This window comes from Typopeltis vanoorti, chromosome 16 (assembly GCF_054136105.1).
Source record: "Typopeltis vanoorti isolate ZY-2024b chromosome 16, IOZ_Tvanoo_1.0, whole genome shotgun sequence".
Lineage (NCBI taxonomy): Eukaryota > Metazoa > Arthropoda > Arachnida > Uropygi > Thelyphonidae > Typopeltis > Typopeltis vanoorti.
In genome coordinates, this window is record NC_143564.1 from 106,773,265 (window position 1) to 106,793,689 (window position 20,425).

Consider the following 20,425-nt stretch of genomic DNA (forward strand, 5'->3'; position numbering starts at 1 on the left):
TTCTTTTTGTAATCACTGGGATAACACTTGGTGAGGAATAATGAACACCAAGTTTGGTAGGTCTACAGTTGACTGATGTTGGGGTGAATCTCTGATAGACGCATCATTCATTAGCTAAACTTTTACCTTCTTCAAGAAATTTTAGGAAAGTTTTTGGTGCACATTCCAAAATACAAGAACAGTTCTATGTTTGGATGGATTTGAGAATTTTATAAAATGAGTACTGAGCAGGAGAAGTAATGATTTGAGTAGAAAAGATATGAAATTTTTTTGGTTGAAGGAGCCATGCATATGATGTTTGTACAAGAAAAAGCTAGAGGTAGATGTCAATTCAAGGGGAGAGATCTAAATATGCAGAAAAATCTTTTCTAGCATTAAAGTTAATTAAGTTGTCCTCATCTCATTGAAGAATAAGACAGAGAAGAGTGTTTCAGGCACTGGTTGTAAAATATCTTGAAGCCTTGAATGTTTGAGTATAGTAGGTTTCTCAAATGAATGGGAGAAGGAATACAGTATACTGTTAGCAAGTTATGAATAGCATTGGATATTAGTCAGAACATGTCATTTATTTTATAGGAGAAAGAGGACAGGTGAAAGAATGTAGCTCTGGGAACTTGTTCATTGGTTAAGAAATTTGAGGAGGAGAGACTGTCCACGTGCAAATGACCATAGAGAAAATTAACTCCCTGTTTATAATTTTTTAAAAAAATAAATAGAAGACAAAATTAGTACGGTAGTTTGTTGAGAATACGTCTACATTATTGTTGCAGGTAAAAATCTCTCTTTCAAGTACATATGAGGGTGGCCTGAAAAGTTCTCGGCCTAACAACGAAAAAACTAATTTATAATTTTAAAATTATTTTTATTTTTCAACATAATCTCCCTTAACACTAATACATTTATTCCAGCGATGCTCCAGCACCATTATCCTATCCCTGTAGTCATTCTTAGTAAGATCTGCAAAATACCTCTCTACAGCTGCAATCACCTCTTGATTTGAAGAAAAACGCTGACTAGCAAGGAACAGTTTTAGTTTTTGGAAGAGATAGAAGTCAGAAGGAGCCAAATCTGGGGAATAGGGTGGATGTTCCAACAATTCATAGTACAGATCCCTTAATTTTCCATTTTCCAAAACACTTTTGTGGGTAGGTGCATTGTCCTGATAAAAGATGATTTTCTTTTCTTCTGCAACCTGGGTCTTTTCTCACGAATTTTTTCGTCTAGTCTGGTTAAAAGATCCGAATATTATTCCCCAGTTATTGTTTTACCCTCTTCAAGATAATTAATAAACAAAATGCAGCATCCCTAAACACCGATGCCATGACCTTTCCTGCTGATGGAACCGACTTTGTCTTCTTTGGCACTGAACAACCAGCTTTTGTCCACTGTTTTGACTGCTGTGTAATGGTGAAACCAAGTCTCATCCATAATAATAAATCGATGCACAAAATCAATTTTTTTCTTGTTAAAACGCTCCAAACACTGTTCAGAGATTTTCATGCAAATGCGTTTTTGATCTACTGTGAGCAAGTACAGCACCCATCTTGCAGCAAAGCAATTCTTCATGCAAAACATATCCTACATGTTATACTCGGTATAGTTTATATTAGATGTTTTTGTAAATAACTCTTTTGAAGCTAACTGTATATACTGCTTTAATAAGAATATGTTAGAGTGTTAAAAACAAAGGCAATGTTTTTGTCGCCGAAGCTGTATATGACTGCATTAAAAAGATTGTTATTGAAACATGTATGTATGAGAAAGGCTTGCAGGCTCTAAGTGTAAACATTTCCGAAGTCAGTCAGAAAGAGTTCAAACAACTTTCTGATGGCCAGCAACTTACAATCAAAAGAAAATGGAGGAGAACAAAAGGTGCCGAACTTGAAACTTAAGATGAAAGACTTATACCGATTCTTTGGGGGTTGCCAAACTTTATGCAGGGTCTCAGAGGAGGCCTAATAAAAAGGGACTGAAGCAAGCAGAAGGGGTCCCGGTTCCAGAATTGCTGTCAGAGAGGAGGCCGCCCAGTCTAGAGTCGCTGTCTGAGAGACTGCCCGGATCAATGTTGCTTGAGAGAGGAGTTTCCCGCTTCCAGAAAGGAGCTTCTCAGTTCGAGACGTCACTAGAGAGAGATTACTTCTAGGCCACTGACAAGGTTTCAAATTGCCGAAAGGAAGAGTTCCAATTGCCGGAGAAAAGTTTCCAGGCCAGGTTAATGTCAGACATTCACCAGTGTGTTGCGTTTTCATTACAGTTTGATGAATCAAACGACTTCACTGATATTGCTCAGTTAATGGTATTTATTCGCATGGTATTTCAAGATTATTAAGTAAAGAAGAACTTTTGAAAATTATACCATTATTGGGAAGGACTAGGGGAGAAGACATTTTTTCGGCATTTGATGAATTTGTGAAACAACACAAACTTTCGCTTTTTAAACTTGTGTCTATTACTACTGATGATGCTCCTGCAATGATAGGTAATCAATCAGGCTTCATTTCATGATATAAAAACTATGACAAATATCCAGATTTTTTAACATACCACTGTGTTATTCACCAACAAGTACTGTGTAGTAAAAGATTAAACACAAAAGATGTTTTGGATATTACATTTAAAATTATAAATTCTGTTCGAGGAAAAGACCTGCAACAGCGGTTATTTAAATTACAGGCAGATGATGATAGGGAACTTTTATTGTACAATAATGTTTGCTGGCTCAGCAGAAGTCAATTTTTAGAAAGATCTCTTGTATTAATTAACGATGTAAAATTTTTTCTTGATGAAAAAGGAGATATTTATCCACAATTGGGTGATAAAAGATGGTTCTCTACTTCTGGGCCTGGCTCCCACTGAAGAGACCTCAATAAATTTCGAAACTAGTCAGGGTAGTGGCCCTTCCCTTAATGCATAACATGATACATATCCGCAAGGAGATGTGTTTTGCATTATGGGAGATACTGGGATAGGAATGATGTTAGCTTGGTCCACCTTTGCTACGAGTTGCCCGGTGTTATACTATCTTACCCCAGTCCTGAAGATATTCTCAGGCACAAACTTTGTTTGCTCACACTGGATAAAGGATTAAACTAAATTTATTATGATCATTTGGATGATTGTCTGCGATTGGCCACTTCATTATATCAACTTGACTATGAAAATATTGCAAGGTCCAAACAATGCCAAATTTCACTTTAACTTTTCTTTTTTTTTTAACGAACCAGCATTTCCTCTAACTTGTGAGTTTGTAATCAATCTGTTGTTTTTTCTAACTTTGGTTTTCCAAAATAGAGAAATAAATAAATATTTTATTCCAATATATTTTTTTTTTTTGTTGTTGTATTAAAATAATTAAAAGTGATGAATAAATTTTTGAATACACAAAGTTTTTAGTTGTGTATTTTTTTTTAGTTGTTTATTTGTGCATAATCAGATATTAGGTTGGGGAAACGTGATCTATATAAGAGAGTAGATCAGCAAATAACTTTTTATAGAAAAGTAGCTCGCGTAGTAAAAAAGGTTGAACACCACTCCTATATACTAATGCCAGAAGTACCAGGAACAAGAGGGATGAGTTTTTGGCATTGGTTAATGCAACCTTGCCAAAAGTTATAGGCAGTGAGAATTGAATTCTTTTGTATTAAGAATTGGCTAACAGCAGATAATGTAGTTACAATGATTGAATGTGTTTAGTATTTTCAGGGAAGATAGAGAAGATAGGATGGGGGAGAGGAGTACTGCTGATGATAGCAGATGAAGTGCAACTAAATAAAAGAATAGGAGACAGGTGGGAGGGTGACTGTTCATTTGAGGCAATCTGGTTCGAGATTAAGGCCAGTAAGACAAAATATACACCTGGTTGTTGCTATAGTGAGGGAGTTCCACGGATGATCATGCATCGCCACATTAGTACAATGAGTACAGGTCAAGTGATTATTATTGGGAACTTCAACTGTGGAGATATAAACAGGGAAGGAAGGAAGGAAGATCACATAGCAGAAAGGAAATAGAATTTATACACCTGCTGAGAAATAATTACTTAAGGCAGCATATGATGGAGGGGACTAGGGGTGGGAGAGTATTGGGACTGGTCATAGGATCAGAAGAGCTATTCATAACCAAGTTATCATCATTGCCTCCAATTGGTGAAAGTGACCATGAGGTTTTGTCTTGTCTTGGGAAATTGTAAATCATGAAGAATATTCTATCAAGAAGAGGTATTTGTGAAACTACAAGGGCAGGTGATTATGATCTGCTTAGTAAGAAGCTTAAATCTGTACCATGGCATAAAACACTGTAGGGTAAGGATTTTTGTAGTGCATGGGATATAGTTAAGGGTCATCTAGAGGAAGCAGGAGGGTTACATGGATCTTAATATCATTAATCATGAGCTGCAGAAGAAGAAAATACTGTGGAAGGTATATAAAGAGAAAGGTGACCAGCAAATTTATGAACAGTACCACGGCTCAGGCAAAATCAGATTATGAGAAGAATCTAGCCAAGTAGGCCAAAGGAAAGATTTCCAAAAAGAAATCCCAAAGATTTCTTTTGTTATGTGACAAGTAAGAGAAAGAATGACTATGGAATATTAACCTTGATGATGATGATCATGAGGTGACAGAAGCAGATAAAATAGTTGAGTTACTGAGGTTACTGCTTTAACCTATGTAACAGACACTAATGTGGTAACAGAGGTGGGATGAATTGGAAGTTCTTAGGATATTGCATAATCTCAATGTAAATACAGCTGTTGGGATATCAGCTAAAGTTCTATGACAGTGTGCAAGGAAACTGGCAATGCCTTTGACTAGGCTCTTTAATTTAAGTCTCAGCTTTGGTAGAGTTCCAATGGAGTAGAAAGAGGGGAAAATAATTCCTTTGCATTAGGGAGGATCTAAGGCTGCAGTAGCAAATCCTAGACCAGGGGTCGGCAAACTGCGGCTCTTTGGGTACGTACATGTGGCTCTGAAGTAAAATTGAAAATGAAAGTAAAACTATCGTAGTTTAATTTATAAAAGTTTTAAAGGATTTTATCCACATAATGGTGATTTCATTTGTTTTATTGGTCTCGCAAAACTTCGTGGCACTAAGATGTGCGATGTCAGGGAGGAGAAAGCAAGCGTGGAGGGGGGGGTATAGAGAGGAAGTGGAGGGGATAGTTGAGCACATGGTAGGCAGGGCAGCCAAACAAAGTGACTAATTAGGATTAGGTTTTAGGATGCCTCGACATCTGAGGTCATTTGCAGAGCAACAAAGTGACTAATAAGTGAGTGCACGGGCACCCTCTACTGGGCAAGTCAATATTGGAAATGGTGAAATCTGAAAGCGGAGTCTGTGTCGCTTTACTGTTTCTGCAACTTAGTATTCTCTTTTGGCTGGGTGCATCCAGAAACTGCATTAAGGTGATAAAGGCAACCTGGCAATTATTATTATTATAAAGGCAATATTACAACAATATTATAAAGGCATTTTATATATATATATATATATATATATGTATGTATAAAATATCGGTTTTATTATATTTAGATACGTTGAAGGTCGCGATTTACCATGCCGTGTTTTATTTCACGTGCAGTTGTTACAATAAAACGTGTTACTGGTGAGATTTATTTTTATTATATTTTCGAATTAAATATTAAATAATAAATTACATTTATTATTTTAAATAATCACTTAGTTCTTTTTATTTTCTTTTTGTATAATGTATTTATATAACGTGTTAAATAAAATATATTGTTTAGGGTGCTTTTCAACATGGCTGCGAAAAAAAAACTAAGAAAAACAACAGATGAGCATCGTGACTTTAAAACTGAATGGACTGAATCTTTCACATTTATCTTGATCTCAGATGGCCTTCCAACCTGTCTTATTTGCCAAGAAAAACTGGCGCATAACAAAAAGTCAAATTTGGAGAGACACTTCACGACAAAACATGCCACATTTGCCAGAAAATATCCTGTCGGTGACACGAGAAAGAGAGCAGTTGAAGAACTTCACAAAAATGTTGAAAAATCAAGTTCTGTATTTAATTATTGGAGAGAGTCTGAAAATGATGTTAATATTGCAAGCTTCATAGTGAGTCAGGAGATTGCTAAGAGAGGAAAACTATTCACAGATGGTGAATACATCAAATGTTTTGTTTATGCATCTGAAGAACTTTTTTGGGATTTCAAAAACAAAACTGAGATTTTAAATAAAATTAAAAACATACCATAATCTGCCAAAACATTAGCAGATAGGACAGTTATGATGTCCTCAAATGTGACCAACCAACAATTCGAAGACGTTAAATTAGCTTCAGGTTTATTGGTTGCGGGAGATGAGTCTTGCAACATCAAGGACACAGACCAAGTTTCCCTTTTTGTGCAGTATGTATGATCTGAGGGTCCGAGAGGGCCCTCAGATCATACATACTCAAGGGCCAAACGTGTGGAAAGGACATAGCAAATGCCGTCCTTGAATGCATGGAAAAAAATCATATCCCGCTCAATAAAATTGTGTCAATTGCAACCGATGGTGCAAAAAGTATGATGGAAGCAAAAAAGGGTTTTGTTTCAATTTTAAATGAAAAAATTAATCATGAAGTGATTACTTTCCATTGTATACTCCACCAGGAAGCACTTTGTGCACAAACATTTACATAAGAAATTGGTAAAATTATGGAATTGGTAATTAAGATTACCAACACCATTATATCAATGGGACTTAACCATCGACAATTTAAAGAGTTGCTAAGTGAAATGGAGAGTGAGTATTCAGATCTCCAGTACAACGGTTCGATGGCTTTCCAGAGGCTACATGTTAAAGCGTTTTGCATCATGCATAAATGAAATCAAACTATTCCTCAACAAACAAGGATGTTCAATATCCAGAATTAACAGAAGATCAGTGGTTGCAAAAATTGCACTTTATGTTTGAAGTTACATCACAACTGAATCAGCTCAATCATAAATTACAAGGCAAGGGAAATACTGCTTTTTCAATGTTAGAGGAAGTTATTTCGTTTGAAAAGAAATTGATTCTGTTCGCTGAAGATTTAGAGAGGGGAACTTTAGTTCGTTTCCCTAACTAGTCTCAATATCGCCGAGAAAACAATGCCCTCATTAACAAAGATTATTTCAAGACTGCAGTTTTAAACATGAGAAAATCTTTTCTTCAAAATTTCAGGAATTGGGAAGTAATAAAGGGACTCTAACTTTTATTACAAATTATTATAATTACGGCTATTTTGCCTGCTTCAGTTTAGGAGTGCCCCTGTTTAAATGTCATTGGCTATTTACTCATCAATTCTTAGGGCATTGTGGATGTAAATTTACCAAAAAAGTATATGTAGCATAAGGAAGAGAAATTTACACATACCTTTTCCTGGGTGTTGCGGCTTTTCTTCTTTCTGCGATGTCCGAAAACTACTGAGTGTGTGTGTGGGGGGTAGGCAGTTTGGGAGAATTAAATTAGAAAAATCCGGGTTTTTTTCAGTAATATATATATATATATAAACATATATATTGTGTTATTATGTTTTATAGGGTGGGGAAAAGGTGAAAGGGTTGATTTTTTATATAGGGAAGGAGAAAAGGGGGTTGACGGGGTGCGGTCCGTTTCGACTATTTTTGGTCATCATCTGAACACATTGGGAAAGTGGATGCTATGTCAGGTCAGGTAGGTACTTCTGTTTTTGAAGTGTTTGTGTTATCGCCTATTGGTCGGTGTTGTGACCTCAATTTTATGTTGTGAAGCTTCCAAACCTCGGAGATTATGTAGGGCCTGTGTACGTTGATAGAGTTCGCGTCACATTTTATGGCTATTGTTTCCGATATTCTAAGCATTGTTTCATTGTCTTGTCTGTCTACTATGATGGCCTTGTCGATCTGCGGGTATGTTTTTGTTCAAGGGCATGAACAGCTATTTCCGTTTTTCCTGTGCTTTGTATTCGATTTTTCTTTTTGATGTTACGTTTTTTAGTGTTTAAATGTTCAGGAATAGGGATGTTACAATCACGGAAGTGTTCTTGTAGTCTTGCCCATAAAGACCTGATGGTGGAACCTGTGTAGGTGATATCACAGTCTTTTTGGCAGGGAAATTTATAGACTACATTGTGATGTTCAAATATTTCTTTCTGTGTGTGAGGTTTGGTGGGTTTTAGGAGATTTGCCAGTTTTTGGTTTGTGGTGAATACCAGTTTGTAGTCAGTATGTATGAAGATGTATTTATAGGCTTTGTATGTGTTTTGGGTGTATGGTAGTTTGATAATTTTTTGTGTTGGGAAGTACTTTTTGGTACTTGGGTTGTTTTGGCGTTTTTTTAACAGATTTTTTAATAGAATATGGATGGTATGAGTGAAAATGGAGGTAGTTTCCGATATGCGAGGGTTTGTGGTATACTTTCGTGGCTATTCTGTTGTGTGTTCTGGTTAATGTCAAGTTTAAGAAATTAGCCAGAAACACACAACAGAATAGCCACAAAAGTATACCACAAACCCTCGCATATCGGAAACTACCTCCATTTTCACTCATACCATCCATATTCTGTTAAAAAATCTGTCATCTTATCACAATTCATAAATGCTTACAAATTTTCAACCAATCAGAATAGTCTAAACACAGAAATAAAAAAACTAACACAGATCTTCACAAATCGCAACTTTCCGACACAACTGATTAACTATGCAAACAGGATGGCAAAAAACCGCCAAAACAACCCAAGTACCAAAACGTACTTCCCAACACAAAAAATTATCAAACTACCATACACCCAAAACACATACAAAGCCTATAAATACATCTTCAAACATACTGACTACAAACTGGTATTCACCACAAACCAAAAACTGGCAAATCTCCTAAAACCCACCAAACCTCACACACAGAAAGAAATATTTGAACATCACAATGTAGTCTATAAATTTCCCTGCCAAAAAGACTGTGTATCACCTACACAAGTTCCACCATCAGGTCTTTATGGGCAAGACTACAAGAACACTTCCGTGATTGTAACATCCCTATTCCTGAACATTTAAACACTAAAAAACGTAACATCAAAAAGAAAAATCGAATACAAAGCACAGGAAAAACGGAAATAGCTGTTCATGCCCTTGAACAAAAACATACCCCGCAGATCGACAAGGCCATCATAGTAGACAGACAAGACAATGAAACAATGCTTAGAATATCGGAAACAATAGCCATAAAATATGACGCGAACTCTATCAACGTACACAGGCGCTACATAATCTCTGAGGTTTGGAAGCTTCACAACATAAAATTGAGGTCACAACACCGACCAATAGGCGATAACACAAACACTTCAAAAACAGAAGCACCTACCTGACCTGACATAGCATCCACCTTCCCAATGTGTTCAGATGACGACCAAAAATAGTCAAAACGGACCGCACCCCATCGACTCCCTTTTCCCCTTCCCCCTCCCTATATAAAAAATCAACCCTTTCACCTTTTCTTCACCCTATAAAACATAATAATATAATATATATGTTTATATATATATTACTGAAAAAAACCTGGGTTTTTCTAATTTAATTCTCCCAAATTGCCTACCCCCCCCCCCCCACACACACACACGCAGTAGTTTTTGGACATCGCAGAAAGAAGAAAAGCTGCAACACCCAGGAAAAGGTATGTGTAAATTTCTCTTCCTTATGCTACATATACTTTTTGGTAAATTTACATCCAGAATGCCCTAAGAATCTGTGAGTAAATAGCCAATGACATTTAAACAGGGGCACTCCTAAACTGAAGCAGGCAAAATAGCCGTAATTATAATAGTTTATTAAGAGGAGTAACATGGGAGTTTTCCCAGAAATAATATACATAATTTTATTACAAATCCTCTTAATGCCAATGTGAAGGAATTAAATTTTTATCCGTTTGATATTGACACGGCTAATTTTGAAATACAATTGCTGGACTTGACAAGCAAAGACTTACGGAGCTCCAAATTTGTACGTCTTGGTACTGAAATAGCAGAACTGGAAAAAGAAAAATACAGTCTGATTCCACAGCGCAAGCAGACTGCTATAAAAGAACTACAGATGGCAGACTCAATGATTTTCAATACTTGGAATAGTCTTCCGGACTCATATCATGAGTTAAAAAATGTGCATTTGGTGTTCTCAGTATCTTCGGATCTAAATATTTATGTTAGCAATCGTTTTTCTAACATGAATTTCATTAAATGTAAATTGAGGAGCCAAATTACTGATTCCAACTTGGAATGGTGCCTTAAATTAAAAACGACTAGTTACAAATCGGACATACAGAAACTTTCTAAGGAAATACAAGCACATTGCTCACACTGATTAAAACCAATGGAGCAATTTTTTGTGTGATTTTTTTCTTCATTTAATAAAGATATAATTAATATTATAATTTGTTATATATTACTATAATATTACTTTAAATTTTCCTTATTTGTAAAAATATACTTATGGCTCTCGAATAATTTTTAAATTGTTGTGAGGGACAGGTTTGGCTCTTCCGTCTCAAAAGTTTGCTGACCACTTTTCTAGACCAATCAGTATCTCAGGCACGGTGTTAAAATTGGTAAAAAAAAGAATTCAAGAATGGGTAGATAAAAATGGGATACTATATGAGGGTCAACATGGCTTTGTGAAGGATTGGTCATGCCTTAGTAATATACTAACTTTTTGTAATAGATAACAACCGAATTGGATAAAGGAAATGGCTACATGATGACTTTGCTGGATTTTGCAATGGCATTTGTCAGAATACCACATGGAACTCTCTTATGCAAATTAGAACAAATGGGTTGTTTATGACACTGGTTAAGTGGATAAGAGGATGGCTACTGAACAGATATCAAAAAGTGGTATATGGAGAGACAAAATCAAGGTGAAAACAGGTGACTAGTGGTGTACTGCAAGGTTCAGTGCTGGAACCATTGCTGTTTAATTTGTACATAAATAATATAGGAAATAACCTGAAAGGAAATATTCAATTCTTTGCTGATTATGAAATTAGATAGAGTAATAGTTAATCAAGGTGATGTGGAGAGTTTGCAGGATGATTTAAATAGGCTGTTAGTATGGGCAACAATTTAATGTCGAGAAATGTAAAATTATGCATTACAAGCTATGTATCTCATTGATGGCACTGCTCCAGGAAAAAGATGAAACTAGAGATTTAACGGTGGTTGTAGACATGGTTAAAGTTTAGAGTACATATTGCTAAGGTAGCTCATAAGATTACTTGGCTATTGAAGACCACATTAACAAGTACATTATAAGGAAGTTGTTATTCCTCTTTATAAGGCCTTGATGCCCCCACGTTGGGACTACTGTGCTCAAGTCTGGTTCTGTGGGTTTCTTGGGGATGAGGAAGCGGTGGAGAAGATTCAGAAGTGAGTGACCCAAGATGGTGAGTGGCCTGTGGAATGTACCCTAATAGGATATATTGAAGGTGTGTGGATTGAAGAAGTTGGTTTATAGGAGAAAAAGCATCGATATGATAATATCAACGCTTTTTCTCCTATAAACATTTAAGTTGATTAAAGGGTTTTATAGGACAGATGCACTGGAAATGTTTCAACACTTGGCCTGAACATGGGGTCATCCATGGAAGTTGAATAAAGGTGTAGTTAGTAGTGGTGTGAGGACTAGATTTTTTGCTTGGAGTTGTGAATGAGTGGACTGGTTGCCAGAGGCAGTTGTGAGTGCTTTGTCTCTTAATGGGGTCAAGGATAGATATGATAGATTGGATCTCCCATGATGAGTCTTTGGATTCCAAGGAGGTTCCCGTATAATAATAATAATAATAATAATAATAAAGAACAGGCTAGAAAGTAATAAATATTGTACAGAAAGCAAAGTCAGAGTATGAAAAAAAAAATGTGCTGGGCTAAAGGTAACTGAAAAGAATTTTATATTTAAGCTAGTTAAAGAAAGAATGAAAGTGTAAGAATAACTTGAATGAATAAAGATTGTATATGCATGTTAGAAGCAATAATGAATTATGACTTTGCTAAGAAAAAATCAACCTAATAAATGTTGCTAATGTTGTATTGGATGAAAATATAGTGATATATGAGGAGGAGGTTCTAGAACTGTTGCATAACCTGGACAAGACTTCAGCAGTAGAGACAGATGGGATATTAAGCCTGTTTTCTGAAGTAATGTTCAGCTGAACTAGTTAGGCTCTTTGCATAGTTTTATAATCTGCATCTGTCTGCTCAAGAATGATCCCACATGAATAGACAGAATATAGGGTGGCACTCTGGCACATGACTCAACTCTTTAAAAAGGAATAATGTTCCTTTGTTCTAGCTTCACCTTGCAATTATGCTGATGTACTAATGATAACTTGTTAATTTCAGACCAATATATTTACAACAATAAAATTATTATACTTTATTCTTATATGTATTTCTAATAATATAAAGAATGTATGCTGGTCCCATCATATAAAAGTGGTGCAAAAACTGATGTGTCTAACTGCCAACCTGTCAATATCTATGGGGTGACGGTCAATATTCCCTATAATTTTTGCTGAGCCATGTGCACATGAAAAACATTTTGTGCGAAAACTTCCAATCTAATGTTTGCAGTAGCTTGCACTCACAATAGTGAAAGTCACAAGCCACAAACTCTTAATCTTAGATCCTTGTACATTACATGCTAATATTGCATGCACTATTATGGGACTACTGAAATTGGCATGGGCATATAGGCATGGGACTACTGAAATTAGTGACTTATATATCAGTTCTAAAGCTGGTACAAGATCTAGAGGGAATTTGCAATTTTTGTATACCAATGCAAGAAGCATTCAAAATAAAAGAGAAGAATTTTTGGCATTAGTGAGTGCAATCTCACCAAAAGTTGTAGGCACTAGTGAAACTTGGCTGTCAGCAGAAGATGTGGTCACTAGAATTGAATGTGATGGATACAGTATTTTCAGGGAGGATAGAGAAGATAGAACAGGGGGAGGAGTACTGTTGATGATAGCTAATGTGTTGCATCCAAAGAAAGTAGTATATCAAGATGATAGACATGTGAATGAGAGTTCATTTGAGGCGGTCTGGTGCGAAATAGTGACCAATGCAACCAAATAAACAGTTGGATGCTGCTATAGGCCAGGGAGTACAGGGGGAGATATTGAATTCATGCATCAACAAATTAGTGCAATGAGTGCAGGTTTAGTGATTATTATGGGTGATTTTAATTATGGTGATATCAATTAGAAGGAGGAAATATCATGTAGCAAAAAGGAAATGGAGTTCATACATCTTCTACGAGATAATTACTTGAAACAGCACATAACTGAAGGGACACGTGGCGTGAGAGTGTTGGACCTTGTTATTGGTTCAGAGGTTACATGCATAAGTAAGGTGCCCTCGTTACCTCCAATTGTTGAAAGCAATCATGTGGTATTGACTTGGGAGGGTGCAAAATCTATGGATTTTTCTGTTAAGAAGGGGTATATACGGAACTACAGGTTAGGCAATTATAACAAGCTTCGGAGTGAGCTTGCAGCCATCCCATGGCAGAACATATTGCAGGGGAAAGATGTTAGCAGTGCATGGGATAAAATCAGCGGGTATCTGAAGAAAGCAATATCAGATTGTGTCCCCATGGTCAGGAAGTCAAACAAGGCAGGCGTTAGATGGATGAGCAGTAGTATCAAGCTTGGTCTGCAAAAAAAGAAAATGTTATGGAGAATTTACAAGGAGAAAGGCGATCAGTACACCCATGAGCAGTACAAGGCTCAAGCTAGGAAGGTTACCAGCATAGTAAGAAAAGCTAAATCAGATTATGAGAAGACCTTAGCCAAAGAGTTCTTCCGCTGTGTAGTAAGTAAAAGGAAGAATGACTTCAGAAGGATAACTTTAGTGGATGCTGATGGTATTGATGTGACAAAATCAGATGTAATAGTCAAGTTACTGAGTGATCACTTTTCAAAAGTCTATCACCCAAGTGAGGATATCTCTGTACCTGTAGCAATAACTAATGTGAGAATTGAAGCTAAGAAATCAGAGGTATTTAATGTATTGCAAAATTTAAATGCAAACACTGCTGTAGGCTTAGATGGAATATCAGCTCGTATGTTGCGTGAATGTGCAAATGAATTGTCAACCCCTCTTACTTGGATATTTAATTTAAGTTTGAACTCTGGTATGGTCCCTAGGGAGTGGAAGTTAGGCAAAGTGGTTCCTTTGCATAAGGGTGGCTCTAAAACTGCGGTAGTTAATTACAGACCAATCACCATCTCAGGAGTAGTGGTAAAAGTATTGGAAAAGTTGGTTAAAGACAAAATTCAAGAATGGGTGGATCAGGATATGATACTCTATAGAGGCCAACATGGTTTTGTTAAAGGTAGATCCTGCCTTAGCAATCTTTTAACTTTTCATAATAGAATGACATCTGAGTTGGACAAAGGAACTGGCTACACAGTAGTACTTCTGGATTTTGCTAAGGCTTTTGACAGGATACCCCATGGAACACTGTTACGCAAATTGAAGCAGATGGGAATGGATACTAAATTGGTGATATGGGTAGGAGAATGGCTCAGGGAGAGATACCAGAAGGTGGTGTATGGAGGAGCCGAGTCCAAGATGAGGCAGGTGACCAGTGGTGTGCCTCAGGGCTCTGTGCTTGGGCTATTGTTGTTTAATTTGTATATAAATGATATAGGAAATGGCTTACAGGGAGATATTCAGTTGAAAGTTGGGTAGCGCAATAAAAAATCAAGCTGATGTTGAAAGTTTGCAGGATGATTTAAATAAGCTGGTAGAATGGGCAAAAGATAATGGATGTCAGTTCAATGTGGAAAAGTGTAAAGTCATGCATTTTGGGATTAAAAGATTACCAGCTGTGTACTACATTGATGGAACAGTACTCCAAGAGATCGATGAGGCTAGGGACTTAGGGGTGTTGGTAGATAGGGAGATGAAGCTCAGAGGACACATTGCTAAGGTGTTCAAGATTGCACATAGGATTACTTGGTTGTTGAGGAACACACTGACATCCAGAGATAAAGAGGTTATTATTCCCCTTTATAAAGCATTGATACTTCCACATTTGGATTACTGTGCTCAGGTCTGGTCACCTGGAATCCTTGGAGATGAGGAGGCTGTGGAGAGGGTTCAGAGAAGAGTGACTAAGTTGGTGAGTGACATAAAAAATGCTCCCTACATTGATAGATTGAGAGTTTGTGGATTGCAGAGGTTGGTTGATAGGCGGAGAAGAGGGGATATGATAGAAACATTTAAATTACTGAAAGGTTTTTATAGGATTAATGCAGGGGAAATGTTTCAGCTGTGTGATAGTGATGGAAGAACAAGAGGTCATCCCTGGAAATTAAAGAAGAGTGTGGTTAACAAGGGTGTCAGAACAAGGTTTTTTGAGTGGAATTCATTGCCTGACTTAGTTGTGAGCCCTTCGTCTGTAAATGAATTCAAGAAGAGATATGACAGATATTGTTTTGCTAGTTTGGGTCTCCCTCGATGAGTCTACTGACTTCATGGAGATACCCATAATTATTACATGCTAATAGTGCATACAATGTACAAGTTCTATTGCATACAATGTGCTTACTCCTTCAGCTACTTTAGCAGTTTATAAACTCTGTCAGCAAGTTGCAGAGATATATATGTTTAGTGTTTGTCTAGACCAGTGGTTCTTAACCTTTTCGAAGCCAAGGAACACTTTTGATTATAACAAAAATTTGGGAAACACCAAAAGCATTAGGGTCATAAAACTAACAATAAAAATATGCACGGACTTGGCTTTTATAAAAATGGAACTTATTTTAATGTGATACTTGAGCTTGTTGGCTTTTGCAGATTTCAGCAACAGCAGGTGTAATGTGTGATATAGCTACCCTCATCTCTTTGTCTATATTAGTAAGTCTTTTGCACATTTTACTTTTTATATCGGTTAATATTGAGAAACCGAACTCACACAAATATGATGTTAAAAACTGTAAGAAAATTTTCAGTGCCCTTGTGGAGGAGCTGGGTATTCGGCTTGGACAAAAATCCAAAATTCCTCAAGAGTTATTTCAGAGAATTTCATTTTTAGAGTACAATACTTTGATAAGGTAACTAATTCATCTTCTTGTAACGAAAATTCACAACTTGATGTATTATTAACTGTGCCAAATGTATTAGCCAGTCGTGTGTATTTAAGGAAGGAAAGTAACTTGAAATCTTTTCTTTCAATATTGTTAAATGTTCTGTTATAACGGAAATAATTCCCTTGACATTTATGTTATGGAGCAAAGGAAATATATCTACTGTATTTTTTTCTGAGATGCAGTTTTTAAAGAGATACTTCTTTCTGAAAAGCTGACAATTTGTCAGTGGATGTCAAAATATTTTCATTTTCCCTTTGGATACTACTTGTATTAACGTTATTTAAGTAATTAAAAATATTGGCTAAATATGCCATTTTAGCACACCAAATATCATTTTGAAGACATTTTACAAAAGCATCTGTACCTTCATTTTGAAAAAAGGCCAATAATTCATTCTTAAGTTCTAAAATTCGGAACAGCACTTTACCCCTGGATAACCATCTTATTTCAATGTGCAAAAACAAAAATTCATACTTGGCTTCCATAGATATGAAGTTTTTTTTAAAAAAAAAGTGTAATTTTTAAAGGTTGTATTAACGTTATTTTTTATAATTTATAAATTTTTTTATAATTTATAACTTGATATAATTTACCATATTTACAACTTGGTCTAGTACATAATTATTAATTGACTTAAGGAATTCACAACGCACAATAGAATATAAATTAAACTTCCAACCAACACTGTAGTCAACCATTCTTCAGTTATGTTGAAGCCTGCAGCACCCATCGCACTATCACGTGGCCACAATTTCGGCATCGCTCCCAGGAAAATGCCGACAGAGGATATAATGATCCAGATCAAACACAGGATCCACCACCTTCCATACCATATCGCCAACAATATTAGACTGGCTGTAGTTTGTGTTCTCACCAAAGCAATACCACCAAAAACCAACATATCCAATAGTGAATATAAAGCTCTGCAGGAATTGAAGAAAAACAAAGAAATAGTAATCACCAGAGCGGATAAGGGGAACGCCACCGTAGTACTCACAAACGGATTATTGAGGTAAGCTTAATGCTCTATTATTAGATCGTGCTACTTACCTCCCCATTGAATACACAATCCCACCAACTCACAAATTATAAAACTCCATAGGCTCCTTAAGAAGGTCACTTCTTGGTCTGTGGAAGTTACCGACAAATTAAAACAGTTTAACTCTATAACCCCCCCCCCTATATATGGACTCCCAAAAATACATAAAGAAAATGTGCCATTACGTCCCATAGTGGATGGCATTGATTCCCCCACATACAAATTAGCTAAACATTTGGCCAAAGCACTCACACACTATACTGGCAACACACCATCACACAAAAAACTCCGCCCACTTCAAAACTAGCATAGAAAACCTTACACTCCAACATACTGACATGATGGTCAGTTTTGACGTCTCCTCCTTATTCACAAATGTCCTACTCAAAGAAACATTAGAGCTAATCCAAGCTAAATTTTCTCCTGATATCTCAGCCCTATTTCAGTTCACAATGAACTCAGGCTATTTTGTTTGGCAGGGAAAATTCTATAAACAAATAGAGGGGACAGGGTTCACCACTCTCCTCACCCTTGGCCAACTTCTTTATGGAGATTTTTGAAGAGAAAGCCTCAAACTCTGCCCTACAAAAACCAACCATATGACTTCGCTACGTTGATGATGTGTTCGCTATTTGGCCACATGGCTCTGACACATTTCTCTCCTTCTTAACACACTTAAACAACCAACACCCCAGAATCAAGTTCACCCTGGAAAAAGAGGAAAACAACAGCCTCCCTTTCCTAGACACACTAGTCACCTGTTTATAGAAAACCCACCAATACAGGCAGATACATTCACTGACAATCCCCCCCCCCCCCTTACAACAATATGAAGTTATTAAAACACTATACAACAGGGCTAAACTAATCTGTTCAAATGACAATGCCCTAACCACTGAACTAAATCGCATCCTCAACACTTTCTCAGCCAATGGCTACCCCCCCCCCCCCCCAAAAAAAAATCTAAAAAACATTGAAACCAGTAAATCACAACCCCCTTCACAACAAGGATTATTCTAAATCCATCACCATTCCCTACATCCAAGGCACCTCGGAAAAAATTACCAAAATCTTTAGAAAACATGACTTGACCTCTTGTTACCGACCATATAGAAAACTGGCATCCCTTATCTGCTCCACTAAAGACCAACCACTTCCCCTAGACCTACCTGGTGTATACCAGGTCCCCCTTGCAGCTGTAAGCTGTCCTACTTTGCCAAACAGGACAACGAATATCAGAATTTCAGAACACAAGGACTACATCTGTTTTCACCAGTATAGCCACTCTGGTCTTGCAGACCATGCTCTGGATACACGCCACAGAATATGGTGGAAGAAAGCCACAATAATACACCGTAGCAAGTTCAAGTTTGAAAGACTTTTCATGGAATCAGCCTCAGCCCTAAGAAACATGCCAAACCTCAACAAAAGTTGGTTGCATGAGACTGCCCCAAATTTGGGAGAATACATCATGAGACCTTCAGCCCAACGGCCAAAAATACTTAAATAGCCCACTAGGGGACACTATCAGGACTTTTAGGAGAAACGATAGCTTCCTGCTTCGTTCTCATTTACTGTATGTAGTGCCTGCATGCATGTGTCTTTATTGTAAGTTCCTTTGAAAATGGCAACATGGTGTTGCCAGAATATTGGAAATATATATTAAAGTTTAATTTAATTTATTCTATTGTATGTTGTGAATTCCTTAAGTCAATTAATAACCAGCATATAAGCCTTTCTATGGTCTAGTATTTTTCTAATACTATTAATTGGTCTAGTACAGGTTTTAATATTACCTTTTGCTAAATCTTCAACAGTTTTATGCTGAATCTTCAGCAGTTGCATTAGCATTTCTTGCAATTTCGGCTTCTAGCATATTATTATGGAGGGCACCCAGAGCAATGGGGAGTCTTTCAAGCTAAATACCCCTTGTTGAAATTTTTGGAACCATTGTTAGCACTTTTGCACACATCCAAAACATTATTGCCATACACTTCTTGCACATTATTTACAATGTTAGCAGCATCATTGCCTTTTTTGAACTCACAAAGTATATGTGCCTAATGTGCTCTTCAGCAACCTCCATATTAATAAAAGATTATTAAACAGTACTTATGTATGAAGTTCTTGCAAGGTAGAATTCCTTAGGATGAGGCTGCTTCAGCTTAGCAATACTTATAAAGTTTTAAAAATTCATGTTTAGGCAAGCTGAGACATATTTGAACAAGTACAGTATAAAAAACATTACCTTTGGGATGACCTGATATGTTTTGCACGTTAAGGTAAAAATTCAGAATTTCTTTAGAATCTCCTCATATTTTAAATTGAACAGACAAATACTTTTAAATATTAACATAAAGCAGTATTACATCAAACATCAATATTTATGCCTGATAGCATAGATCTGAATAAAGAAAGAAACTATAATTACGCATGGAGACTGTGATATTTTCAAGTTGTTTTAATTATGATTCTTTTTCTCCTGTAATTTGCATACAGTGTATATAGTGTTATATATATATAGATAGATAGATATATATGATAATTTTTATTATTTCAGTGAAGATGAATATGAATTTCATCCAATGTCTAAGTCAGCAGCGCGAGAAATTACCCAACAGTTGATTAAAGATGGATATAATTTAGATCTGACACCTGATGATGAAGACTTGGATCTTATCCCACCTAAACCATTAAGTCAACGATGCACTTGTTGTAGTGTGAGTTATTTATGTACCATTCAGTAGCATATCATTAACTTTTGCAAAAGTAGTAGTATTTTTGAATACAATGTTAGCATTGTTTTAAATGAGTCGTGATAGCATATTCTTGCTGTACTCTTTAGCAGTTTCTGAAATGGCTTTTGTAAACAGGATGAATTCTTCAAGATACAATAATGGCCATGTAGGTTTTTTATTTTATGAAATTATAAGATAAATATAATATTTGACAAGGGATGGAATAATCCCAATTGCCGACAACTGGGATTATTCCATGGGACAAGTTGCTCATGATAGTGTCTAAGATGTTTCTTAGACTGTTTCGAGTACTATTATTGTTTTCAGTTATAGCTGTTGTTTTCATTTTGGTATATAAAAATTTGTTTTTAAACATTTTCATTATAAATATATGCCAAAGAAAATTTTTAACTTTAGTGGATTATCATGTATACAGCCTCATTATTTTACTTGCTTGGAAATCATAAGCTTTTAATAAGAATTAGTAACATATTGATAGTCGGTTGATGTATATCTTTTAGTGGTCTGTATGTCAA

At 36.3% G+C, this 20,425-nt stretch overlaps 1 protein-coding gene across 1 annotated transcript in view; it reads left to right on the forward strand.

The window, feature by feature from the left end:
- The window catches only part of LOC150098248 (protein FAM219A), a 137,198-nt gene extending 117,006 nt beyond the window's left edge, over window positions 1–20,192 (forward strand). The window contains exon 5 of the mRNA XM_090406287.1: window positions 19,712–20,192. Coding sequence (XP_090262413.1) covers window positions 19,712–19,898 — 187 coding nt within the window. The 3' untranslated portion in view covers window positions 19,899–20,192. The remainder of the gene's footprint in view (window positions 1–19,711) is intronic.
- Window positions 20,193–20,425: the final 233 nt, after the last annotated feature.